This window comes from Prunus persica, chromosome G1 (genome assembly GCF_000346465.2).
Source record: "Prunus persica cultivar Lovell chromosome G1, Prunus_persica_NCBIv2, whole genome shotgun sequence".
Lineage (NCBI taxonomy): Eukaryota > Viridiplantae > Streptophyta > Magnoliopsida > Rosales > Rosaceae > Prunus > Prunus persica.
Window position 1 is genome coordinate 5,376,404 of NC_034009.1, and position 19,152 is coordinate 5,395,555.

The 19,152-nt window shown below is 36.3% G+C and overlaps 2 protein-coding genes and 1 long non-coding RNA gene across 11 annotated transcripts; all 3 read left to right on the forward strand.

Moving 5' to 3' along the window:
• Positions 233 to 5,192, forward strand: LOC18793520 (protein CHLOROPLAST IMPORT APPARATUS 2). 3 transcript variants are annotated; one of them, XM_007225004.2, is made up of 3 exons: positions 235 to 2,490; positions 3,464 to 3,619; positions 4,787 to 5,192. In XM_007225004.2, the coding sequence occupies exons 1-3, from the start codon at positions 1,387 to 1,389 to the stop codon at positions 4,847 to 4,849; spliced, it is 1,323 nt and encodes a 440-aa protein (XP_007225066.1). In that variant the 5' UTR covers positions 235 to 1,386; the 3' UTR covers positions 4,850 to 5,192. The 3 variants fall into 3 exon arrangements, 1 of the variants encoding a protein (XP_007225066.1); XR_002269686.1 differs by lacking the exon at positions 4,787 to 5,192 and having other exon boundaries at positions 233 to 2,610; positions 3,464 to 3,523; XR_002269687.1 differs by lacking the exon at positions 4,787 to 5,192 and having other exon boundaries at positions 233 to 2,610; positions 3,469 to 3,523.
• On the forward strand, positions 8,444 to 13,613 carry LOC18790618 (tRNA-specific adenosine deaminase 2). Of its 3 annotated transcripts, none has more exons than XM_020558681.1 (12): positions 8,444 to 8,554; positions 8,681 to 8,731; positions 9,047 to 9,145; positions 9,741 to 9,846; positions 10,096 to 10,185; positions 10,756 to 10,793; positions 11,161 to 11,227; positions 11,763 to 11,922; positions 12,019 to 12,115; positions 12,671 to 12,774; positions 13,004 to 13,053; positions 13,221 to 13,613. In XM_020558681.1, exons 5-11 carry the CDS (start codon positions 10,120 to 10,122, stop codon positions 13,045 to 13,047), a joined length of 576 nt encoding a protein of 191 aa, XP_020414270.1. In that variant the 5' UTR covers positions 8,444 to 8,554; positions 8,681 to 8,731; positions 9,047 to 9,145; positions 9,741 to 9,846; positions 10,096 to 10,119; the 3' UTR covers positions 13,048 to 13,053; positions 13,221 to 13,613. The 3 variants fall into 3 exon arrangements, with proteins under 3 accessions (XP_020414270.1, XP_020414266.1, XP_007227178.1); XM_020558677.1 differs by having other exon boundaries at positions 9,741 to 9,842; XM_007227116.2 differs by lacking the exon at positions 9,741 to 9,846.
• On the forward strand, positions 14,026 to 18,866 carry LOC109949968. Of its 5 annotated transcripts, none has more exons than XR_002272301.1 (4): positions 14,026 to 14,233; positions 15,934 to 16,025; positions 16,102 to 18,160; positions 18,282 to 18,866. It is a non-coding gene; the product is annotated as an uncharacterized LOC109949968 (long non-coding RNA). The 5 variants fall into 5 exon arrangements; XR_002272304.1 differs by having other exon boundaries at positions 16,124 to 18,160; XR_002272302.1 differs by having other exon boundaries at positions 15,934 to 16,022.

Below are 19,152 nucleotides of genomic sequence, written 5' to 3' on the forward strand. Positions count from 1 at the left end.
CCTCTTCGGGCGAAATTAATAAATTAGACCAAATTGTATTTCATTAAAATGTTCTCAAATATTATTTAGTTTGTGGTGCCCTTAACTTTTTATTAAATAATTTGTTGAGTTGAGGTTAGACGTATTATCCTCTTATTGTAATTCTTTATTTTATCAATAAAATTTTCCTTGTTTCTTAAAAATTATCTCAAAATCTATAGCAAAATTCTCAAATAACAGCATTACTATTTGAGAATTCATTACAGTAATAATAGTATTGCAGCATCCTCAAAAAGTATAGAAAATAATTATTTCCTCACAAAATGAATTAAAAAAAATATGAAGAAGGGGGGCAGCAAAAGCAGGGGAACAAGGGCAATATAGTAAAATAAGCAAGATAAAATTATTGAAGTGGTAAAAAAAAGAGAGAAATATAACAAAACAAGGCAGAAAAAGAAAAACGGTCCCACAGCCAGAACTGCTGAAACTGGAGTATTGTCTCTTCCCCTGTCTCATCTCCATCACTCATGCATAGGCACTTCTCAGTCTCTCAGTCCCCTCTGGAGAGAGAGAGAGAGACGGAGAGTAAGAGAGAGGATCTGCGTCTCTTCATATGCTACTTGTAGTATTTACAGGCTTCCCAACGGTTCTTTCTTCCTTTTATTTGGTTTGCCTCGTGACCTACTCTGCAAAAACACCACCTCCTCTCTCTTCTTCTCTCTCAATCCCTCTGTTTTGTGCTGAATTTTCACAGTGTAATATACACTTCTTCGGTTCCCTTTATTGGGTAAATTTCCTTTCTGAGATATTTCCATACCTTCTTGCCCAATACCCAGTTACTTGCCTTTGAGTATCTGGTTTCCTTCTAGGGTTTTGGGATACTCTGTTTTTTTAAGAGAAACAGTTGTGAGAGGAAATAGGAACTTTTTCCTAATTCTTATGCATATCTCTGGGGTTTGCTTTCTTGGGTTTTTTTGAAACCTTCCTACTAGTGTGCCATGAAGTCTTGATTCCTTGTTCCAATTTGGAATTTCAGCATAAAAAAGACCCATTTCTCAAGTGTTCTACTGTGTCCCCCTTTCTATTTTATTCCCAAAACTGCTTGGCCTTTTCCTACTCTCATTTCAAGCCAGTACTTTTGTTTCTTCTACTTTTAGGGTTTAGGGTTTTGCACCTTTTTTCTTTCTGTCTTCTTTTCGGCAAAGATTTTGGCTTTTTTAGTCTTCCAAGTCTACTTGTTGAGTAGCCACAGCTCGAATTCAATCTGAATTTTGGGTTTTACTTTAGTTCCTAAACTCTATGAGTTCATCTCCTCTGTTTCTTCTGGGCTTTAACTCAACAACCACCTGAATTTTGGGGGTTTTCAATTCAATTCCTCTGCTTTTTGTTCCTCGAAATCATCCACAAATGTCTTCGTGTTTCAGCGGCAGCGGAAGAACCTATGCATTTGAGCTTGACATAGTCAAATCCCCATCCACATCAACCCGAACATCCACATCTTCTCCTTCTTCAACTCTCTCAGAATCAAGCAACTCGGGCCTCGCAATCTCAACTCGAAAGCCCCGAACCCCTCGAAAACGCCCCAACCAGACTTACAATGAAGCCGCCGCATTGCTCTCCACAGCTTACCCCAACATCTTCTCCACCAAAAACTTCACAAATCCTCGGAAATTCACCAAGCCCCACGACTCGTTCTTGGACCAATCTGCAGAATTGCTCTTGCCCTTCAGAGTCATCGACGACGGAAGCTCCGGTTTCTTAATCGGCGAGCCAATCGGAGAAAAACCCAGTTCTCAGTTCGAGCCCAAAGCCCTGATTTCGTTCGAAAAGATGTGCCAGAGTCCAGGGGAATTCGATTCCCAGGCTAATTCCAATTCCAATTCTATGGAGATGTGTGGAAGCTACCATCACCAAGATGAAGACTTCGATGCCGAGTCGATTCTCGACGAGGAGATTGAAGAGGGGATTGACAGCATCATGGGAAGTATGAACGTGGACATGGATTCAGTCGACGAGTCTAACAATGGCGGCGGTGGCGGTGGCCGTGGCGGGCAAATGAATTCGAACCCGAATCCAAATTCCTCGAATTCTTGTTACGGGTATCCGATGGGGTTGGGATTTGGCGGGAAATTCGAATTCGGGTTCGGGTTAAGAAGAGGGGAAGTGAGACCATTGAGGCATGTTGATGATGGGAATTGGTGGAGCTTCCCCACCGTAGATGTTCTTGAAATCTCTCCCAGATTCAACAAATCTCAGTCTTCTTCTACCCCAGCTCCGGCTTCGGGGGCCTCGGCTGGGAAGAAGAAGAAAAAGAAAGTGGAAAAACTATCGGTTTTGGAAGCGAAAGCTGCTGCGGAATTGACCAAGGAGACGAATCCGATTCCGAAGGCGGAGGAGCCTGGGCTGATGCTGAAATTGGACTACGAAGACGTTTTGAATGCCTGGTCGGACAAAGCGTCGCCGTTTTCGGAGGAAATGCCAGGATCTGATGTGCCCGGAAACGACGTCTCTGTATGTTTCTCATCTCTCGCCGGAAAATCAAATTCCAGGAAAAAATAAACGTTGTTCAAAGTGTGAAGCTTGAAAAAAAACGAGTTGCTCTGTTTTTTTTCTGTCAGGCCAGTAAAGTCGGTGCGCTTTAAGTACTTTATTCTGCGTTTTAATGAGAGTAGAGAACTCAGTTTTCTATTGGTGCTTTTTCTATTTCTCTCTTTTTTGCATTAATTTCATTTTGCTACCAATCTCACAATTTCTCATTTTTTTCCTTTTTTCAAAACCACAAATTTTTTTTTTTTCCTTCTGCTTTTGGTGTTTATAAAATTTATTATAATGGCTCTAACTTTTTTTAAAAAAAGAATTGAGTTAGTTGTCATGTCTTCAAATCCCACTTTTATTTCCAAAAATTTGGTGTAAAAGTTCGTTTAGTGTCATTTTGCTTACTTCTACGTATTTTGTGCGTGTTCCGAATATACTAATAATGAGAAACAAAAAAAAAACACTTGCCTATGTTTCACTTAAAAAAAAAATTTCCCCATCAATGAATATAAAAAAAACATTATTTCTCACCAACCATAACTCATAAGTTTGATATTTTAAACTCTCTTTTCTGACCTCTAATATTTTAAGCTTAAATGAGGCAAAGTTAATTGTATTTTTACCAATTCCGTTGCTTTGCCGTAATGTCAAAATACTTATTACTCTAAAAACAAACAAGAATATACGTTTTTTTATTTGTATATTTACTACTCTTTTTTTTTTTTAATGAGACTTTATAGGAGGCGGTATCAGTCCTTTTCTAGGTCGATATAATTGCTTAATCTATTGGGACAATCCAGAATGTATGAGAAAATGACAGAATTGTCCTTTTTTTTTAAATTTTCTATATAATTATTTGTGAATTATGGTATCAAAATTTCATGAGAGAGGGTGTGTGGTGCATATCACTGAATGATTTTGTTGATAATTTTGGTTTCGTTTGGGGCAGGCCAGGCTGGCCCAGATTGATTTATTCTCGGACGCCGGAGGACTGAGAGAGGCTAGCGTGCTGCGCTACAAGGAAAAACGGCGTACACGCCTCTTCTCTAAGAAGATCAGGTACCAAGTCAGAAAAGTCAACGCGGATCGACGGCCCAGAATGAAGGTACTTCTTTTTCTAAAACACTCTTGGTCGTTGATTAGAGTTATTCATCATTGATGGTAAAAAAAGTGTTTTAAATTTCACATTGTTGAGTCCAAATAAAGATACAAGGCAATCAAAATAATTTAATTTCTTTTTCCTCCAATTTATGTCTTCTCCTTTTTTCCTTTTTCTTTTTTGTCACTCTCTCTCTATTTACTAGCTTGTTTTTGTTTTTCGGTTAAAATTTACTAGCTAGTGTGAGTAATCCAAGTTTTTGTGCTTTTCAATAAACCTACTTCCAAAGCTCAAAATTGCGAATTTTTTTCATAAGGAAAATAAAAACATTATAAGGAAAAAACTCTAGGGCACCGAGGGATTAAAATAGTCCCAATTACAAGATGAAACTAAATTTACACCCCATCATTTTATTCAAGGATGGATCCAGGATTCAAAAACGGGGTGGGCTAAATTTACCTTACGTACAAATATTTTAAGAAGATACAAAACTCAACAGTACAAATGAATTTCATTGATAAAACAAAATACCCTAGTGAGGAGTACATATAAATAGAAACTAGTAAAACAAAAAAGAGTACCATTAAATCGAAGTTTTATTTGAAAACAACGTGGATATTCCTTTACATTTAGTTGACGTAGTCCAAAGAGAATATATACTCCTAATTCTACTTCTGCTTTTTTTTTTTTTTTTTTCTACGTACAGGAAAGGGGTTGGCTATTGTAACAAAACAAAAGAGGAAAAAAAAAGAAAAGAAAAAGGAAGAAGGGGTTTATTTATGCCTAAAGTGTGGAAAGGCATACTTGGGTGGGCTAATGTTTTAGTTTAGGCTTACAAACATACAAGTGGCCTGGGCCATATAGTCCAGGTTGACCGTTTCTAAGGTCCGTCTTTGATTCTACTTCCAAATTAGCTTCTTGAAAAATATATTTAAAGAAGATAAGCACGTCAGCCTCTCAATGTTTTTAAAAGAGATAAAAATCAAAACATTTGCGAATTCTTGTATATTGAGATTCTTATACATAAAATTCCTTTTTTTTTTTTTTTTCTTCCTCACTAACAAGGAAAAGTTCAATTGAAACTTTAAATAGAATAACTTGTTCCCTATCATAGTAAGCCTATTTGTCTGATCTCTTTGTCTAACTCAGATTGGTCTTCCTTGTTTGTTTTAGGGACGATTTGTTAGAAGGCCTCATTCTAGCACCAATGGTCAAAGACAAAAGGAAATAGCATAAATGCTTGTTTTGGATTGTGGCCATCACACTTCTGGTCTCTTTTCCCCTTTTTCATTTTCTTGTATTAATTTCTTCTTTTATTTTTATATTTCTCTCACACTAAGAAGCCAAAGAGATGGAGACTAGTTAAGTAAAGATGGGGAGCATGGAGAATCACCAACATCTTTTAGTCTAGGTTCTCATTTTTATACATGTATCTCTTTTTCTCTTTCTTTTTTCTAGTCTTACAAAGATACTTAATTTTCTACTTGGTTCTAAAGTCATGCATACCTTATAGGTCAAGAGATTTTGTTGTTGGAGGCAAAAGTAGCACATAAATGAAGTTATGTTACTTGAAATTCAAGTGGGTTGTTTTCTTCTATATTAGGGTTTAGGTTTTTGAATGCTTATTTATTTTTTAGAGTTTAACATATAAGCCCATAAATGGGGCCTAAATTATAAATAGACCCTATAATACTTCAATTATAGGGAAAACCCCAATTGATTTTTCAATGGGATCAAACATACCATAAGAGCTTTTAAAAGCTTTAAAATTACAACACTACCACTGAAGTTTGTGTTTCTTAAATCCGACGGGTTTGAAGAGAAAATAATAGAAATTGATGGTTTTGGGGGTGATTATCAGATGGGCTTTGAGGGGTGTGGGAAAGCTGAAGGAAAATCTTCAATTTTTTTTAATAAATGACTTGGCTCAAAACAACGTCGTTTTGGCCAAGTAATGTAAAAAAAAAAAATTAATTGAGCCAAAACGACATTATCTTGCTCATGGAGTTTTTGTATAGGCTTAATTACACCAATGCCCGCTTAAATTACTGTTAAATCTCACATTGCCCTCTTAAACTTAAAATGGCCCACTTACCCCCCTTGATTGTGGTTTGGTAACCCTCTTGCTGTCAACTCCATCCAAAATTCTATTTATATCTGATGATGTTGTATGGGCTTTTTGGCAATTTCATCCATGTGGCCCTTTTAAAATAATTTAAAGAAAATTTTATAAGAGCCTAAATTAAAATAAGGCTTTTTATCACAAATGGTCCTTTACGTTTACAAAATTATTATGAATCGTCCTTCAGGTTTTTTTGTGACACTAATAGTCCTTCAGGTTATCATTCACCCATCAAAATAGTCCTTCTGTTAGTTTCTGTTAAAACTGAAGTTAAAATCACGTGCTCATCAGGCTTTTTGAAATATAATCTCATCATTCCACTCAACCTTCGACCAAACCCAACTGTTAGATTTCCCTCCATTTCCTCATGGTCCTTCCATTTTGGCGCCCCTGTAGGATATAACCAACCAAAAAAAGTAAACTTCTGAAGAAATTGAAACAATCCAAGCTCAAGAGAAAGACCAACAATGGAGAACTCCAGAAAAAGACCAAACTCATGGATCAATTTGAAAAATAGAAGTCTTGCAAATTCATTATTCATGGCACATCATAATACAGAGTCCTCAAAAAACCATTGAACCACATCAGTACTCAAAAAACCAATGCACCACATCGAAGACATCAATCTTGAGCAAGTCCTAACATAATATATCAAAATGAACTTCCCAAATCCTAACACAAAACATTGAAATGAACTTCCAAGTCCTAACTCAAACTCTCCATGGTGTTCCTCTTTTTGCTGGAGACTTAAGTCTTCTTTGCTGGGTTTCTGTTGTCGTGCCTTGGTTTGATGAAGAAGGTTGTGAAAGAGGAGGCTGTGAACCCACTCTTGGTACCGATGTATGAAATTGTGCAGTTGTTGTCCTGTTATGGCCTCCTCTTGCCACCTAAACATATTAATATACTAGTAAAATGCCAAAGAAAATGATATTATATTTTGACCATAGAAAAAATGACATATGAAAGTGAAAGAACCTTTAACTCTTGTTTCCTTTGCTTAACTGGCTTATCTTTAGGTTCATTTCGCCCAATTTGAGGTTGCAAATCAAATCTCAACATTATTATGAATAATATACAAGGTCGCACCTGTTTATAACTTTTTATATTGAAATGAAATGTGCAAAGGAATTTTATACCTGTTTGGTAGCTGTATTTGTGCTAGAGGTCCCATTGGAACCCCAAATAGAGAGGAAGGCCCGATGAGGAAATGGAGGGAAAATGTTATATACTGCAGTTTAGAGCACCAAAATGGAGGGCCGATGAAGAAATGGAGGGAAATGGTTCTGTCAATTGGGTTTGATCAAAAAGGTTGAGTGGAATGATGAGATTATATTTCAAAAAGCAGGATGAACACGTGAGTTTAACTTCAGTTTTAATAGAAACTAACAGAAGGACTATTTTGATGGATGGATGATAACCTGAAGGACTATTAGTGTCACAAAAAAACCTGAAGGACGTGAAGGACCATTTGTGATAAAAAACATTAAAATAATAATAAATAAAAAGCCAGCAACCACCATCTTCTTCCCATCGCAGCACCACCCCAACAGCAAACCCAGCAGCACTAGCCCACCCCAAATTCAAGCCCTATCACCTTCGCAATCCAATCTCTACCAACGACATCGAACTTCAAAAACAAGCAAGAATCAAGGGGCATATAATCCAGATCTGCCGCCTCTTAATCTCTTTATTTTTTACTTTTCTTCACAACCTCTCAATCTCCTCATTTGGACTATGGTGTGGGAGACTATGTTGTTGAGTTGTGGGGGTGGGCCACCTGTGATGGGAAAAAGAGATAAAGAGGAAGGGATGGTGCTGCCCCTTCTCTCCTCTTCTCCCTTAATTGACATGCTAATCTCGTAAAAGGAGATTGCATACAAATGAGGTTTTTTGCTTTTGTTTTCTGGATATTCATGGGTTTCGATCCATTTGTTGTGTGGCGAATTGGTTGTGTGTATGGGCTGTGAATGATTGGATCTAGTAGGGGATGGCGGTTGCCAGGTTTGTAGGGGGAATTGTGGCAGATTGGTGCATGTTGGGGTGTGGTCTACCATGGGCGGGTTGCAGGTGGGGATGAAGTTAAACTTGAGGGTGGCTCGGGCAGCGTGGGAAATATTGGGGAAGATAGTGGTTGTAGGGATTTAATTTCTTACTAATTTTTTTTATAAAATTTTTGTTTCTTTTTTCTTTTGGCTTTATGAATTTTTATCGTTGTTTTTAATTTTTTTGAATTTGTTTGATTAATTTATTGCTTATGTGGAGTCCACGTAAGCATAAAATAGCCCAAGTATACAAAATTACTTAAATATTCTTGCCACGTTATTAGATTTAACAAAATTTTGGATGAAGTTGTGGGTTTTTTAATATATTTGTTTTAATAAATAGTATAGCCGGACGGCTATACTATTTTTAAATATAATATGCTTAAATAGTATAGCCGGGCGGCTCTACAACAATTTTTTATTATAAAAACAGTATAGCCGCCTGGCTATACTGTTTTGACACGCGCCACCGGGACGCTTCTTGGGCGCGAGGCGGGTCCCCTTTTTTTTTTCCCCAATAGTATAGCCCCCCGGCCATACGCCTTTTAAATATAATATGCTTTAAGAGTATAGCCGCGCGGCTATAATGGTTTTTTTGTTTCAAAATCGTATAGCCGCACGGCTATACTGTTATAGCCACGCGGCGGTACTCTCAAAGGGAAAGGAGGGGAGGTGTAATTAAGCCTAAAAAATATTGAAGCGCAGTACGCATCTTCTTCCCCAGGCAAAACATCGAGCAGTTGGAAGGCAGTCCATAGGGTCGCACCACCGATTCAGGTAGACCTCCAAGCCTATTTTCATGGCTTTTTTAGGGTCGTTTGACCCTGTGACCCCACTGTGGTTCCATCTCTGCTTCTACACCTCGAATCCACTAACCTGTGTTTCTCTCTTCCACCACAACAGCTTCTCTTCCATGTGCTTTCGTCCCTGGCAGTATCATAGCTGTTCCTCCAGGTTAGAATATTTTTATCATAGCTGCTCCTCTTCCTTTTTTTATTTTGCTTTCTGATATACCGCTGGGTATTTTCCATTTTGCTTATACAAAGTTTTCTAATTCTCTGTATGGTATGGGATTGCTTACTAAAAAGATTTGGGTTTCGCTGGAAATGACTAAGGTTGGAATCGAGAAAATAGAAAGCAATGATGTATGGGTTGTATGGATTTGGCTAGTAATTGGTCTTTGTTTTATGGTTTTATGGTTTTTTTTTAATATCAAAAGTTTATCTATAATTCAAGTTTGACTAATTGGATCATTATTCCTACAATTAGTTTTGCAGTAAAAGAGGAAGAAATAGAGACTGAAAAACAAACCCAACGCATTTGACAGAAACAAAAAGAGCGTCAACCGCCGTCGTCACTGCTGCCAAAGTAAGTCTTAAAGTAATTTTCTTTTATTTAAAAAAGAAAAGCTTTAGATAGTTTAATCCAATTCTTCAAATGGGTTCTGAGAATTTTGTGTGTTATGAGGTTGAAGAGTGTTGAAAATGGTTGAAAACATTTTGGGTGTTTGGTGTTGAGGTTGTTGATTTAGAGAGAGCATGCACCCAACACCCTTCTGGAGAAAAACACTCGAAAGAATGTCACTTTGCATTTATATTCTAGTTTTATTGGTGATTTTTCATGTTATTTTTGCATACAACATGCACATTTCATGTATGTAATGTAATCTTAGAGTCTGAGGAGGAGGCAGGCCTCCATCACCTCAATATCTGTGGTTAAAATACTCCTGAATCAACTTGCAAAGTTTCCCAGCACATGAGTTATTGTGCTTCCCCATTTAGGGAAAATTTGATTATATTATTAATACATCATGAATATGTTTTGAGATAGATTTGGCAATTGGTTACTAGGAGGCTAACCAAGAAGCTTTTAAGGGACCATCCATGGTTGTCCCAAACTAGTGCTTCATTTTTATCCTTTTGTAAGTGGGGTTACTAGTAATGTTTTGTCTCCTTTTCTGAAGGAAATCACAGGCATTCACCCTCTTGTGAGCCGCTAGCCCAAACTCAAAATCTTCAACTTAGTCGGAACTTTTTGTTCCCAAATCGCTTCAGCTGGATCAAAGGCTGGTAGATCCAAATTATCAACTAAAATTCTCTGAAATAAGATTTTTTATGAGAAATCCCCTAAATGTTCCAGCTTCTATGCCTCAAAGCCTTATTACCCCTTGTAATTGGTGACAAATTAGGCTTGAGAGATCCCGAATTTGCAATTTGGCGTATTTCAAGCCAAACTGAAGTTTATTCTGTAGTTACAGTAAATTTTTCTCTCCTTTTGTTCTATTATCTTCTAACTGCTTGTATGTTTTGCCTTTTCAGTCTTCCCCTGTGTATATTTCATAGATGTCATCTCTCGGGGAAGAGTACCCTGACGATACTCTTACATTTATGCTTCTTGCTATAGAACAGGTAATTCCGAGACTTCCTACTTGCAGGCTGCAATATTAAATTAGTGTTTGATTGTAATAGAAAGGAATAAATTTATGATAGATACATACCATAAACATCCTGACCTATGGCATGGTAGAGGCTTATAAACTGTGGGAGGTGATTTGGCTTCAATTTCCAGGATTTTAAGTTGTGAAAATATTGTATTCTTACAAATACCCAAGTTTGATGTATCAATGATGGACTGGCCTGGTGATGTTAGTAATTTTTTATCTGCCAATGCCATTCACTGAGATTTCTTTACATTTCTGAGCCAAAATGAGTGCCAAGTTGGCTTTTATTTCCCCCCTTTTATAGTAGGATTGAGTCTGGTGTTTGTTGTTTATCTTTGTCCATTTGTGTTATCATTAGTTCCAATCATCTAACAGAAATTTGCGTTTCAGCTGATGGCAACACTATGCATCATGTAGATTCAACTGCTGTGCACACAATGTCTTTACTTTATTATTTTTCATTGTCATTTTGGGTGCTTAAATTTGCTACCCTTGCAGGTATATAACTTTTATATTTGGTCTTGCTTTCTTATTGTAGGCAAAGGTGGCTATGGACTGCCTCGAAGTTCCTGTTGGGTAAGATTTCTGGTAATTGTATAATTGTCCTGGTTTTAAGAGTCTTTATTTATTTGGGTTTTATACTTACCTTTTTTGGCCTTTTTCTTTAATCATATAACACCTGGAAATGTTCAGCTTTACCTTGTTCCTAAGTATATAGTTTAGTGCAAAATATTATTTTCTTCTGAATTTTGAAAGCATGTCTGTTACTCATAATTTAAGTATCATATGCCTATCTTATGTATTGATCCTATCACATTATTGAAACCCTATTGATCACATCATTGAAATTTCATACAGTATGCTTGAAATTTGCTGCTTTTGTTAGAAGTCAAGAGTGTGACTATGTCAGTGCATCTTCTAATCAATAAATTTGATTGATCAGCTGTGTGATTGTTGAAGATGGCAAGGTCATAGCATCTGGAAGAAATCGAACAACTGAGACACGAAATGTAAATTTACCATTGGTTCCTCTATCTCTTTTTTTCCTTGGTTCTTGTTGGCAACTTTATCTATACACAGACTGTTTTTAAACTGAAAAAGCAATTGTTCCTGTGTATTTGAATTTTTAAGGCTTCTCATTTAACGACTAGCCACGCCTCTCTAGTTTGCTTCATGAGGATAATCTCTCGCATTTCAGTTGCATCTTTCTCCGAAGTACAGTTTTCCTTGGAACCACATAAAAAAGATGGGGTCCAGTTAATGCATTTTCTTGGTGATCTTAATTATTTTTTGTGGGATGACTGAGGCTAATTCAACTAATTGGAGCTAGACCGTAAGTTTTATGTGATTATCATTAAGAACGTAATGCATTCTTTAGGGTTTTCTCGTAAGTATTTTTTTTCTTCTTAAATTATTATAATAATTTATAAGATGTGATCTCTGTTTGGAACTTCTTTGCTTTGTTTTATGTCCAGGAAGTCTGCTTCATATGTAAGCCTTTGGAAATTTAGTTTATAGTTTAATGTGCTTGCCATAAAAATGCAGGCTACAAGGCATGCAGAGATGGAAGCCATTGATACCCTTCTTGAGCAGTGGAGAGAAAAGAGGCTTTCACAGTCAGAAGTTGCCAAAATTTTTTCAAAATGTAAACTCTATGTTACATGTGAACCATGTATAATGTGTGCAGCGGCTTTATCATTCATTGGTATGCCCCTTTTCTTAAGATTTTGTTAATAAATTTCGGCACTTTTTTCTCTTTCCTCTTGCGACTAATATAGGTGACTCTTCTTCCCTTCTTTAGGAATAAAGGAAGTATTTTATGGCTGTGGCAATGATAAATTTGGCGGGTGTGGATCAATATTGTCATTGCACTCAAGTAGCTCTGAGCCACTCATTAGGTTTCTTTCTGAACCCAACCTCACAACAAGAATTAACTGATTTTTTGCTGTGTCTTCACTAGTCGTTACTTTTTTTACAAATTGTTTCCTTGACACACACTCACTCACACACCGAGATTCGTGGACAGAATACATTTTATCCTTATGCGCACAAAATTGCATATACAATTTAATATGACAAGATATGAAATATTTTTACCAAAGATGGTGTGTTTAGGATGCCTGATGAAATCTTTTCATTTTCGAGATTGTGCTGATGAGAATAGTTCAGGCATATTTGTGTAAATACACTGTCTGTAAATGGAATTTTTAAGTGCCTTTAGCAATTATAGAAAAACACAAGAGTTATAGTCTTCTCAACACTGCATTCTCTGAGTGTTTCAAATATTTTTTTTTACTTGTTATGTCTGTGATTGCTGTGTTGGTGTAGTATACTCTAAACGAAAATTACTAATGCAGTATAATGTTATTCCTCTGATCTTATTGAACATGATTGTTGCATCAAACCATTCATGTGGTGGGGCTTTCTCAGTTTTTACTTTCCCTTTGTTGTAGTGGTGGAGCTCCAAGAGGTGAAGGATTCAAATGCAATGGAGGGATAATGGCATCAGAAGCAGTCTCTCTTTTTCGTAGTTTTTACGAGCAGGGAAATCCTAATGGTATCTAGTTTATTCATGATTTAAGTTTTTTTGGACATCATGCCTCTATAGGGAATTGTTATTTTGTTTAGTTTGTCAACTCCTTTTCTCATTGACGGATTCCAATAGCATGTAGAAAAATTCATGTTATGCTGACCACCTTTGTTAGTTGTTAACATATATTTGTTGCTTAGAATATTCATTTTCTAGCTGAAGTATTTAATTGATTGTATTCTTTGGTTTCCTTCAGCTCCAAAGCCTCATAGGCCTCTTGCTCAACAGGCAACACAATGAACAATGGTGAGGCTGAGTCTGTTGAAGTTCATTTCTCTTTGTATTTGATTGTTTGCTTTTTGTTTTTGTTACCTTCTATTTATCACCTTTTTTTAAATTTTATTTAATTTTATTAATTTTATTTACAGTTCGGTCCGCTTAACCTAATAAAAATTGTTCATTTGGATTAACAGTTCAAATAAAGTTCTGGACTTTCTTAAGGTTTGCACAAGCCTGAGCTCAATACTTCAGGATTTCAAAACGGAAAGCGGATGGAAACTTTGAGAGAGGTTCAGAAAATATGCGTCTCTCTTCAAACTTCTCATGGAAACATATGAAGAGACATCAAACACAAGCAAAATCTAAAGCTGCAACACTTCATCGAAAGTTTCAACAAAGAGAAGAATTCTTTTGTTTAATTGAAGTACATATGAAGTTTACTAAAGTCCAGTTTACTCTGAAGTTAATTTGATAAAATATAATGATATACATGGTTTTACTCAAAGGACTTCCATCACGTGTTATTCTTCCTCTCCTTGAGAAGGTTACATTGTGTATACAATAAGAAATATAACTATTTTTTGTTACCCAAAAGTCAGCCATATAAGTATAGGCGCGTGACTATGCATAAAATAAATAAAAATAGTATAGCCGCGCGGCTATACTTAAATAAAAAATAAAAAATATAGTCTAGCCGACCGTCTATACTATTTAAAGATTCGAATATATTTAAAACGTATAGCCGCGCCGATGCAACTAAAAATAAAAAATAGTATAGCCGCCTGGCTATACTATTTATCTATTTATTTTATGCATAGTCACGCTCCTATACTTAATACTTTTTATACTCAAAAATAAAATAGCCGGCATGCTCTTGAAATACGTCTGAATATTTAAATAGTATAGCCGCCCGGCTATACTATTGTTTTATTTTTATTTTTACATATAGCCGGCCGGCTATACGATTTTGGGTTAAATTGGTTAATCAAATTAGTTCGGTTTTTGAACCATATCAAAGAAAACCCCAAAGCCAAGTGTAAAGGCCATAAAACTCGTCTCCCACCGTCTTCGTTTGTTCCTCTTCTCTGTCTGTCAACAGAACAGCCGAATGCTCCTCTGCAACATTCTCATTTCTAGTTGAAAGCGTTCAAGAAACGAAAAAGTTCCTCTTCTTCTCTGGGTTGGGCCTTTGGATTGGCCATCCATGGTAATGTTGTGCCAATTTCTTTTTCTTTTTCTTGTTCTTCGTTTTCTTAGTTTAGTTTGATATGCTTTACTCTTTGTTGCATGTCATAATTTTTCCCTATGAATTTGTTCGATTAATTGCAATCAGTGATGCCATTTATTGTTGGAATTGAGATAAACCCCATTTGAGATACGGATTTGGGCTCGCTTTACCCCTTTGGGGTTGACGAAATTGGGTCCATTTGCATGTCTCTGCCCATCAGTTATTAGATGGAATTCACACTACGTTGGTTTAGTTTTGATATAAGAACAAAGGAAAAGAGAACCTGTAACCTTTGTTTCTGGTGCCTGAAATTGTTGTTGAATCTCACTTACTGTCAGAAGCAGACTTCAGTAGGTGTGTGTGGAACAGTTTGAGTGATTGATTTTTCTGTGGTCTTTGTATTTATTTCCTATCCATCACGGTGTCTATGAAGAAAGCATTGGAAAAGTAGAGAATTTGGCAAGTTTATGTTCTCCAAACATTTTTAAGATTTGGTTAGAGTCACTGTAATGCTGTTTTCTTTCTATATTCTTTTTGATATATATAGCTATTGGTGTCATATAAACAGCTTCCTTTTAAGTAGTAATACTTGAATGCAAAGAATCTGTATTTTTCAATGTATTAATTTTTCAAGCACTACGAGAAAATAAAGAAATGCGTCTAATCATGTGCAGGAAACTAATGAAGGAAACATGTGGTGTTCTACGATATTGCATAAGATAACTGTTGAATTTAAAGTTGTGTATAGCTTTACACACTACCCAACCCACCTTGAATTTGGTCTTGGTAGCATGCCTCCTTGCAATTTGTGAAATAGATATACTAATCCTTGCAATTTGTGAAATGGATATACTAAGTTTTAGTCCATATAGCATTTCTGAGTAAATAAGTGTCAAATCTGTCTAATTAATGATGCGGGCATCCATAACAAACCTCTTAAGGTTTATCAACAAAGGAGGAAACGATCAGCCAATCCAACATTATCATTATGGTTGGGTTGAAATTTTAGAGCAGCTTTCCTTCTTTGTTAGTTTCCTATGTTCTCTAGTTTTCCACATTTCAGTAGTTTTTTAGTTTTCCGGATCTCAGTAGGATTTCTAGTTTTATCAAGGGATTTTTATCTTATTGTCTCTAGGTTTTAGTTTGCTATAAATGCCCCCCATGTAGTTCTTTGGAATTCAGAGTTGAGAGTTTTACTGCATTATGTTTACAGGTGGACATGCCAGTTGAATTTTTGAAGTTACGTGTTGCATTACACAATAATTCACTCACCTTGAATTTGGTGTTTATAGCAGACTGCATTTTTATTACATATAGCATTTCTCAATGTTTAGTTTGTCTAATTATTATGCTTTTTAATTAGATTATGCATCTGAAAAAGAAAAAGGAAAATGTTGCACTGAGTGCAGTAGATGATGAGGTATCAACTATCAGTAGAAGTTCTAGGAAAATCCTCTTGGAGGTTTAAGTTAAATTTATCCTGATATTTCATTGTATTGCAAATAGATATCATGGATTTCTCCAATCCAAGACATCAACAACATGGGAAGTTGACGAAAACAACCAAAATTTCTTCTTATAGTTATGTTTTCTGAGTTGGTGTCTCATGCCATGCCTTAATTCTATGTTAGTTATTCTCTTCCAGCTACAAATTACATTGTTGACTTTGTGTGAACCAGAAATTTAGGTGTCTCATGTCTCAACTATGGTGATTTTAGATGGTGATTTTATGGCATGCTACAAGCTGATTACTTTTATATCATCCAAGGTGGTAAGGAACATATGCATGTTCTCGGTCTTTTGTCATGCACAGCTCTCATTTGGGTTATTAACTGAAACTATTGCAGTGGATTACTGCTCTTCTTTTAGGAGTTTTGAAATTTGGAGAAATTTGATGGGTTGATGAACTGCTTGCCTCTTGGGGCAGAATGGGGGTTTGGAATCTGGAATCTTTGCTTTTATGCTGTGGACTTGCAGAGCTTGTGGAGATCTTTTTTGGAAAAGAATTCCGAAGAGGAGTTTGGTGGCTGTAGCACAAAGACTGTTATATCACATGGTAGAGGATTATGGATTTCAGATAACAGTTGGTAGGCAAGTGCATTTTTTTCATGGTATGACGTGTCTAATTGCCCCTTGAAGAATGCTTTTCTTGATTTGGCAGCTGATAAAAATGGTTGTGTGTGATGGAGATGGTATCTCTCAGATCCCTATATTTTTAGAGAATCTGAATGAATGAGAGCTGGTTTTTGTGTTGGATTCCTTTTAAGACTTTAATAGTGGTGAAGGTTGTAGAATTGGGGTTCGATGACTAATTGAGTTGGACTCTCAATAGGGGAAGAAATTTGATGCAAAGACCTTTTTAAAATTCTTTTCAGTGGAAAAGTTTGGGCAGGCACACCACACCACCCCCCCACCAACCCCACCCCCCCAACTTTTTATTTGGGTTGTGCTCATCAGAGAGTTTTGATGATTACTTGATGAAAATGGGAAGCTTCTGGTTAGTGTTAATAGATGCCATGTGTAAGAGCTAAAATGAACCATGTATCATTTACATTTTTATTGTTCAGTGACCAGGGAGCTGTGGGATTACATATGTTATATCTTTGTGCTCTCATGCTGATGCTGAAAAGTGTCATTGACGTTCAATTGCAGGTTTATTATAATAGAGAGGTTTGGTAGGCAGTACCTTTTCATTTGTCCTTGTGTTTGTGTTAAGAGAAATATCATATAGCATTTGAAGAGTAGCACTGTGTCAAGAAGTTAAAGGAATTCATCGAGAGGATTATTCTATTTCTAGGGGACATATAAATACTTCTGTTTTTTTAAAAATTGGGTCTTCTTCTCTTTACAATTTCAATGGGATGCACCGTCTCTATATGACTTATGTTAGCACCTCGTAACAATTTTATTTTAATTATTTATGAGGTGTTTTTAATTTTTTCAAACTTCTCTTAGAGAGTAATATTGGAGGTGAGGGGATGAAATGGGGTTTATCCAAAATGGGGGTGTTTAAGGATAAACCATACTAAAGGGAATCCATTTGGTGTTCAATCCTTGCTCTTTCCATGGAAAGAAATTTTGTGTAATGCTGCCCCACCTAAGGCAGCTTCTTTTGCTTGTACAGCATCTTTGGGTAAGGTTTAAACAATAGATAATGTAATTGGACAACTCGCACTTGTCCATCAGTTGTGTTTGTGAAAGCAAGCAGAGGAATCTGTAAATCACTATTTCTTTGTGCATGTTTGCTAGGAAATGATGCTATTTTTCATCCTCTCTCTCTCTCTCTCTCTCTCTCTCTCTCTCTCTCTCTCTCTCTCTCACACACACACACACACACACACACACACGCAGGCACGCAGGCACGCAGAGTCTTTTTGGAATTCCTTGGGTGATGATAGCTACAGCTGATGTATATGTGGAGTCCATGTATGGTTTGTCAAGAAGACTAATAACATAAGTTAGAGTCCACCGTTGCGTTCTTCATGGTATCCGTGGCTGGAGCAAATTTTTTGTTATTTTGAGGGGATAGAGCATTCATCATGGAAGTGAAACATGACTTTTTAAGGCTACCGTTTGATTGGAAGATGAAGATAGTCTGACTTTTTCTTTTTCTTTATTCCCCATTTTGGATTACGTTCTTCCTTGCGTTCACTTGGTGTTTTGAAATTAAAACCTTATGCATTGAAAAACTTGTCTTAAAAATTAAAAGGAAGTGCATGAAGCTCTAGAGTTTGATTCCTGTGTTTAAACTGACATTTTTTTTTCCTTCTTGGAAACAGAGGTTGGTGCAACTTTTGGGTTTGCCACTTCAGTAATATATGAAACTCCTATTTCAAACATATAAGAGGGTGAATTACTCTGGGACTTTATACGAACGTGCACCAGATATTAGTGAGGTTGTTTCAGGTGAAAATGTTAATACAGAGTTCCTTTCCTAGTTCAATTGAAGCTGCTCTATTTTGTGTATTTTAACCATGGGTCACAAGATGTCTTATGTAATTGGGTGCTTGGTGCTGAAACTTGGCAGATGTGTACAAAATGCTACTCTCATTGCAGCTGCAGAAAAGCTCAACTAAACTCAAAGGAAAATAAGAATACTGATGATTTGCCATCCTTACTTTTTCCAAGAGGTTCTTCCTGGCTGTCAGCAGTCAGTATAATGTCTGAAAGTAGTGCACCTAATCTCGTATATAAAAGGAGGAAATTATGAAGAAACTCTGTCACCATATTTTCAGAAGATCCAGAAAAGGAAGAGAGAAAGAAGAGAGAGATCCTAACCACAATTATCATAATTTATATGAAATTGATCACATTGATCGCAAATAGAATTCCAAACCAGTTGACAACTCATGCGAAATTTTACCATAGCCTTGCTTTTGGTATAATTTTTAGTTGATGATCAATCCCATGTGTAATTCTTGTTTCTCTACTGCAACTAGTCAGTCCAAATTAACAACTCTTCGGCCAAATCCGGTTTTCATTGCTTTCTTTCAGTTTAACTTGGTTTGTTTTCATGTTATGTATCCACTCCATAACAAGATTTGTTGCTATTACTTTTTTTATAGTAGTGATTCAGACTTGTTATTCTATTTCACAACTGTTTATGATTGAATCGAATTTGCTATTTCTTATTTACCCTAAATAATAGTCCTTAAATGGATGGGAACTAATCTATGCTAGTTCCCCACTCGGAATTCAGTAGTTTGATTGAGGGTCAGGTTACTTAAGACGCAAGTAATTATCTATTAATCAACCTATTAGACTATCTCGAATGCTAATAGTGGCACGTTCGCATCTCACACAAATTCTTGACCTATGGCTACGGTAGAGCTATTTTGGGGTAAACAATAATTGGTTAAACAACATGATCATGCATGCCAATCTCGTTTTACTCTTAT